Source organism: Suillus subalutaceus (assembly GCF_016647625.1).
Source record: "Suillus subalutaceus strain FC151 chromosome Unknown DFJ58scaffold_712, whole genome shotgun sequence".
NCBI classification, from domain to species: Eukaryota; Fungi; Basidiomycota; class Agaricomycetes; order Boletales; family Suillaceae; genus Suillus; species Suillus subalutaceus.
Genome location: NW_024540961.1, coordinates 1 through 8,039, shown reverse-complemented (window position 1 = coordinate 8,039; position 8,039 = coordinate 1). Strand labels below are relative to the sequence as shown.

Below are 8,039 nucleotides of genomic sequence, written 5' to 3'. Positions count from 1 at the left end.
TAATATATAAGTTGAGTACTCACTATATGGTTTCAGTTGAAGATCAATAGTGTCTTGGATATCACTGACATTGATGGTCAAACAGCCCTCCATTGAGGAGCTAGGACCATTGAGTTAGACAGAATAGGTAGCCAGAACATCAGGAGATCAATCAGCCTAAGTAGAAGATCCAACTGGCAGTGCTAATTTTTCAGGGGAAGGAGTAACATTAATTATTTGATCTGTGTTTATGTGTATATCTGTCTTGGATTTAGGGGCATTGACACAAGGTAGTTCTGGCCTCAGCTTGTGCGCTGTGTCTCTTTCCTGAGTCTTACTCCTTATTTCAGAGTACCAAAGTATCGTGTCTAGCAGGATGGATAAGTATTGTATCCAATCCATCAAGGCTTCCGGATATCGGACGAGTAGAGTAACAGCTAATCTGGACCAGGTCCAAACTAGAAACTAATGGATAAGGACTGTCCGAAGACAGAGGCGAAGATATAGACTATAGGAGTCAATCCTAAGTCTTGGAGTAGACAAGAGTAGAGTACTCAAGTCCAGATGGATTACAGAGGTTGAACAGAAGGACTTAGAGTCCAGACGGAATGAGTGCAATCTAAGATGATATTCGAACTGAAGTACTACAGCACATACACAAGAGTTTATATACTACAGATAACTAACAGAATGATCAGTAAGCAAAGGTGTGAGACTATGTACGAAGTATAAGCCAAGTGTAAGCAAAGTGTATTGGTAAGTTGGATGGATTACGAATCATGAATCAGAAATGAAGTATAAGTTTAATGGATCAGTAAGCATAGCAGAAGTAAGGATACCATCAGTTGAGGATTTAGGTGTTAGTATGTAGTATTATATTCCACAGCATGGGTATGTAGATGAGTACTTGACAATTGACATGCTGTTTGAGCATGTCGAACATCAACAATGAATTCTTATGAGCATTGACATAAATTAAATAACACTACATAAACTCGGTATCGTCACACTGACCGTGTCACTTGCACAAGTCAGTCCGAATTGAGTGATAACAGGTGAAATCAACAGAGGCAAACATAGCGCCACCTGCAAGTTTTGCCAGTCAGCTGGGTGTGTAAGTAGCCCCAAAAATTTCAGTAAATCGTCAGGGAAACAGAGCTTGGTTGTGTTTGGTCAGCTTGGTTGTATTTGGTCATATGCTGGGGGCTCTCTTACACACCTGCCGATGGGTAGGAGTCTGACTGAGACCATATACTTGATGACACACTTGAGGTGGGATAGCCCATTATGAAAAACAACAGTTCTAAGATGTGATGAAGGCATTTAACCTTGTATTTATGTATATGGATACAGACTTGAATAAAACTGAAAATGAATGCATTGGATGACACACATTGTAATGAAGCTGCTGGCCATTTTGCTTCTATTGTCAACAATATTGGTTTCCAGGTAGAACCTCAAGTTCTTGTGGCCAAACTGCAGACTAAAACAGGTAAACAAAGTTTGTTTGTAGAGATGAGTGATGAATGTTATGTAATACAGCTAAACAACAACATAATATCATAACATTGACACTGCAGTCACAACTTGTTCATTAATGTGTATTTCAATTGTTTGATATTAGATAATACTTGATACTGCACTGGAACCTCAATATGAGTGTTTGAACAATATATTTAATATGCAGAACCATACTAATGCATCTACAGTGTAATTACAATTCATACTTTCCACTGCAATCAAGCTTTGAACTCAATGTGTCAATAATATATTCAATGTTGTAGGATATATATATATATAAGGGGTTAAGTGGATTGTTAGTGCTAATGTCAATCAGGTAAAATCAATAACACTATGTAAGACAATAAGGTGATATGTTATAATCCCATCCAAGGCACTAACACAGACAATTAGAGAGTAAGGCAATCAATTGTTATAATTCCCAACCAAGGCACAAATTAAGCCAACAAGACAACAAGACAGTATGTATGTTATGTTATGATCTCAACCAAGGCATAGCTAATCAAGACATTGAGGGAATATATCATTGTACTCAATTCAGCCAGTGAGATATTAAAAATATATTCCTGTTTCATCTTTTGTCAAATGATTCTATAAGGATACTACTATTTTCCATTAGATTTTCCAAGATACTTTTTATGGTCAAATTTTAATGTATCATGGAGCTACATCTAATTTCTAATTGAAAAGCATCCAATCTTTAAAAAAGGTAATTTGAATAAGGTCTGCTTAATAATCAATAAGTGAGAGATGATGCTTCAAGCTCAGGAGTTAGAGATCATAATCCTCAACTTAGATTTTGAATTTAGGCTTTCTGTTCATTAATAAAAGGGTTATGAAAAATGGGCCTGCAGATACTGCATTCTCCTGGGTGTCAACCATATAGGTATAATATCTTTCACATTACTATACAACATTTTGATGTTGACCTTGACATTGAGCTTGTCTTTGATGTTTTCATATTGACTTTGATCTTGGAGCTCGACCCTCTGCAAGTGCCAGCAGAAATGTGACAACACCACCATGTCACCACCCATGTTCCCTACATCCACCCAATGCCAAACCCCGACCTGAACACCGCTGAGAGTTCAACTCCAGGATGCATGGAGAAGTCCTGGCACGATGGGGAGAAAAAGTGTTGATGTCCTCACCCAGTCCATGTGGTGACCTGGATCAGAGGCCATCATGCTGTGAGGACACACCTCTTGGAGGTGAGTCCGAGCATTCAAGCTTCAAGCCTGATGGTTTTGTTCATTTGTGAAGTTCCAGATCAAGTTTTTCCCCTCCCTACAAAACTTGGTCTGGCCATTCTGCTCCAAAATTTAGTAATGGACAACTTGAGCCTCCTGCTCAATGTCAATCTCAGTGGGCTCAGGATAACATTATCAAGTTTCCCATTTTCAAGCCTTGGGGCCACTCTGTATACATTCTTTCACGACTACATAACTTTATAACACTCCCCACAATTTCCATTGCCAGCTCCTCGCTTTCGTTCAACAATATATCACCAGTGAATCCCATCTTGAAACTTGTAGATGTGAGTGAGACAGGTCAAATGTACGCGAAATCCTACATGCATCAGAGTCTCAACTCATCTGCAAACTCATTATCGAATACAATGGCTGAGTCTCTGGATGCACTCAGAGGCAGCTCACTTCAAGAACGTCTCTCAGTAAGTTGAGGAGATCCCGTGTTTTGAAGTGCGATATGATGAGCTGATCCTTCAGAAGGACCATGGAAAACACAAAGCTGCCTGCATGTATCGCTCGATGCAGTGCAACGGGTGTGGTATGACAATTACATCAAGTATTGCGATCTCAGCATATGTGTATCCTATGATGACTCATCCTCAGTCTTCTGACCAAGTGTTGGCAGATTTACATCCCATAGTGTTCTTCCAAGCCTGCGACCTGCAATTTCCCCTTCAAACAATCCCAAGGTCACAATCACATTCCCAAGCATACACTGTGTAATATCCAGACCACTGAAATTCCATACATGTGCCTTATCAATTGCTATTGTTTATTTTGTCCCTGGTGTCAACTCTTTCCCGCCCATACGTCAACATCAAGAGATTTATTTACCAGCAGCGCTGAATGCTGTCGTCGTGATGCCGCTCTCGTGCAGGACATGCAGTACTCAATTTCTGTCATCCAGACAATGTGAATAGACATTCAAATCAACAGTGCCCACGGCCCACAGTACCGATAACATATTCAAACCTCCTCCATTGCTTCATTATCAAACTCAAATAAATGCTCTCAATGAACTCCTCTTGGCCCCGTGAGTTGCAACAAAATTGTCGTGCTTTACCCTATTCCTCCTCTCACCTGCGATGGGACCACAGATCCATACATGTCTCAAAGGACGTTAATGGGTGTTGTGCCACTAGATTTTGGCACCTCCCTCATCGGCTCAGGCGATCCCGTAGCCATATTATCTCCACCAGTCGACTCCTTAGCACGGTGAGATACTATCGCACTCACGAATGAGAGTACATGTTCAATGAGGAACTCAACTCTGAAATACACCATTTATGGCACACAACTGCAAGGGTGTTCTTATATCATTGAGGTATGAGCTGCAACAGTCATTGTCACAGGACGCACCTCAAGGAGCCAGGCAAAGTTATATTGTTATACTCCCGCTATTCCGTGTTTTGTCATGTGGTATCTTCTGATAGTGTTCTTGGCTACAGCTGCCCATCTGATGGATATGAAGCATAGGCTATGTGGCGAGATTAAATGCCAAACAAATGAGTGGAACTAACCAAAATTCTGTATGTGTGTGACGGCCTTCTGTGAAGCACACTATATCTGTGAAGTGATTCAAGAGACTGGGTTGCTTGCCACACTAGGATGGTACGTCTCTTACTTCAATCTTTGCTCTCATTGCTGTGATCCAACCCAATCTACCGCACACAGGACATTAAACCTTCGCTTGCAGATGCTGAGAGTGTGCGCCAGACCATCATGGAGGAAATACCTCCCAGAAACAAACGACATATGTTGTACGTTCAGCTGTTTCAAGTAGTATACCTGCACATTCACTTTGAGGTTGTTCTTACAGCCAAAGTCAGCAGATAATGACTGTGAGGTGATTTCTGTCAAGTTGGTGAGCACCTGCTGTGATACAGAGGGCGCGGATAGTTCCAGTTGAGTCTGGGTCTTGCCGACTCTAATGGACGTATGAAATGCAGTCATCCGCACCCAAAATCACATCATCCATAAAATGCAGAAAACAAACAATGAACCATTTGTAGCATCCATTCTCAAGCACTTTCAGTGCTCCTTTAACCACTCAAGCTTGATGGTTGGGTTTAATAACTATGGTTTGGTCCACTTCTCCATTGCACCTGTGTTGGCCACATTGGTAGTTGTAAATCCAAGTGAAATAAACGCAGGGATGCAGAAGCGAGTGGCACCAAGTACTGAAAATGAGTGGTGGCAGGGACAAACGAGCAGGGACAAGTATAGACACACCAGATCAGGTACAAATATGTAAGAGAAATGCTTGTCAGCATGTACACACATTGAAAAAAACGCACCTATAAGGGCAAGTGCAGACAACCAACTGAAACAAATCTGGAGTAAAAATGAACATTGCCACATTAGGAACTGAGTGCAACAGACATAGATGAGGGTGATGGAGGTTAAATAGACAAAATCCGTCAAAAAAGAGGTGCCGTGGCACCCTCAGGTTCATCGATGATCATAGTACCAACCACGAGTGAGATGAATGAATGGCACCAGTATCATATGCATGCTCAATGCAGCAAACTTCTTTGGCCAAGCCCGTCCGCCTCAGAATCCAGAAAACCGAAGTCTGAAATTTCAATCTGAAGGAACGAGAAGACAAATCTCACCACACATCAGCCTTTGGTGCTGCAGTTCAAAACACCAAGTACCGAGTGAGCTCATCATGTGAAGTTGTTCAATGCTTCCAGCTTTTGATAAATGCATCATATACGCAGATGGCAGCGACAAAGCAAGTGTATAGTAAGTTAGTGTAAATACACATCACGTTGCGGCAGTAACCGCAGCAGTTGCAGCATTTTCACGATGCCCACATCCAAGCTAATCGCATCAGCAGAGACTCGATGGTTAGGTGGCCCACTACGGCCTTGCAAGGTTGTGGGAGTCTCACAGGCGCCTGTTTCCAAATACTGCACTTGTGAAAAGCGAGAGGTCAGCGAGAGGTTGTGAGAGTTGCAGTGAGGTGCTTGCAGGTCACCCGGACATCTGCAGCAGTCTGCAAGCAAGGAATGCACTGAGTGTGACATGAATTCACAGGTATACCTAGGTATACTTGTAATACTAGAATAAACATCAATTGGACTTCCAAATAAATCGCGGCAAATCAGCAAATTGAACTGTAACCTATCATCCACCATATAGTAGAAAGTTGTGCATTATTTGAAACAAATGGAATATTGATTCAACAAGATATGATCCATTGTGACTGTCAATAACAGATATGCGCCTATTAAGGCGAGGCACGTGCAAACCCATCCAGGAAATGATGTCAGAGCAACAGCTCAAAGTCCTAACAAGGAACTGCGACACTGTGGACATGTTGGGATGATAACAACAACAACAATTAATTAATCCAACGTGTTACTGCCAACAACAGATGTACGCCTATGAAGGCATGAAACACATGAATATGATGTGAGAGCAACAGCTCAAAGGCTGGGCCAACAAGATGACAGCAACAGAATGATAAGACAAAAACTGATCCAACATGCAACTGTCAACTGACAGATATATGCCTATGAAGGCATGAAACATGAAGAACACTATGCCAGAGCAATAGCCCAAAGCCCCAAGAAGGAGCTACAATGATGTGAACTGTTAAGTTGGGACAACAGCAACAGGGTGAGACAAGAATGAAATGAACAGCCAGATGAACAAACGCAATGTGAACCATCATGTGACATTCCAACGACATTCTGGCGACACTTTATTAATATTTTGTAATTACTCTGCTATTTTGTTTCACGACAGACTCCGTGCCACACCCGCTCGATGATACCCTCCAAGCCTTGGTTGTGGAGTCAAGCCACGCAGGAAAACCACAGGACCCGAAAGAGATACACTTCAGTGCAGTGCAACACGTCGTCATTACCGGTATGTGATATTCCCTCAAGCCATATTCATGTGACTGATCTCACTCTCGGTCTCCGACATGTCCCAGCTGGCTTCCATGTGGTGATACAGACTGATGGTGCTGAATGCCAGACGAGCAACAAACCTGTACATGTAGATCAGGCTGTTGTCAAATGGACCGAGCCCATACTTCTGTATGTTGTCCCTAATCTCATCTTTCCTGCACGTATTGAGAAGGACTCTAGGCCATGCAATGCATCTTCTAAAGTCCGAGTCAGCGCATATGCCTCATTTGAATTGGGTCCCATGCTCAGTCACAGAGAAGTCCTCTTGCACATTCAAGATCTCCGTCTGAAATTGCTGGATCGCAGTGGAAAAGTCATATCGTTAGCAACATCTTTTGCGAGTAACATCTGACAGATGTTAATGAGTATCATAGTCATACTCTTTCAGCCAAGGCAGGGGGAAGTTGTATCCATGTATCTCACTATTCATGACACTGGAGCAGCGGACTTTCTGATGAAAACAACGCCGCAGTTCTTTGCCCCATGACTACTGTGAGTGGACCAATGCAGTCTAGCATTCTGATCCTGAGAGCTTGCAATGTGTAGCTTACATCCCATGATATATATGTGTTAGTACTAAAGATGGATGCCGGACATCGTCTTCTTGTGCGATACCGCTGTGAGAAACACAACCTGACTAGGCACTTGTTTAAGGTGCTCAGTCAGTATATGTCTAATGCTCTGCCTATGCTGCTATACTTGCAAACAATAAAGCAAGAATGTTTGACCTGAGGGAAATACTACTAGACAACTTAAGATAGAAACACCTGAAAGTGCATCGCAAGATACAGCGCTAGTGCGCAGGAAAGTATGTCGCAACTATAGCGCGCTATGGCACGAGAAAGCGGGAAGTGCGGTCGCTAGATGGTCGCTAGATGGTCACTAATGCGTTGGTATGGAGCGCTAGTGCGCGGGAAAAGCAGAAGTCAAGCAAACAGATAGAGTCAAAGGAAGGTGCTGGATAGCGAGTGAGGTCAAGGGTATCGATTGCAAGGGTAAGGAAAGTCAAGGTAAACCAATAGGCGCTATAGAGTGAACTAAAGCTGACTACTTCTAAGTGAAACCTAAGGAGAAAAAATACTTCTTATACTAGTAAACTATACCATCTCGACTTGGAAGGATAGGAATACATGTAATAAGACTGTCACTTTTCACAAACTCGAGGCAAGGCAAATTACATACCAATGAGGTAGGATGGACCATGGATGGATTCCGATGTTTCAGGTGGATCCTAGAGCGTGAGAACAGTGCGCTGGATAAGCGCTACGGGAATGTGCGCGCATAGTGCGGGAAAGTGCGGAATAGCATCGACAAGGTTATGGCTGAGACAATGAAGGCTGCTGATAGGGGAGTAGTGAATAATATG

General features: G+C 42.5%; 2 protein-coding genes across 2 annotated transcripts; both read left to right on the top strand.

Annotated features, from left to right (window-relative positions):
- Window positions 1-3,855: 3,855 nt before the first annotated feature.
- Window positions 3,856-5,705, top strand: DFJ58DRAFT_850265 (uncharacterized protein; the record flags this gene model as incomplete). Its single annotated transcript, XM_041393755.1, has 8 exons — window positions 3,856-3,965; window positions 4,325-4,361; window positions 4,425-4,510; window positions 4,557-4,614; window positions 4,738-4,990; window positions 5,276-5,410; window positions 5,474-5,498; window positions 5,534-5,705. 8 exons carry the CDS (start codon window positions 3,856-3,858, stop codon window positions 5,703-5,705), a joined length of 876 nt encoding a protein of 291 aa, XP_041234700.1.
- A 688-nt stretch (window positions 5,706-6,393) lies between these two features.
- Window positions 6,394-7,025, top strand: DFJ58DRAFT_850264 (uncharacterized protein; the record flags this gene model as incomplete). The annotated part of the gene is made up of 3 exons (XM_041393754.1): window positions 6,394-6,475; window positions 6,507-6,629; window positions 6,697-7,025. 3 exons carry the CDS (start codon window positions 6,394-6,396, stop codon window positions 7,023-7,025), a joined length of 534 nt encoding a protein of 177 aa, XP_041234699.1.
- Between the last annotated feature and the right edge of the window lie 1,014 nt (window positions 7,026-8,039).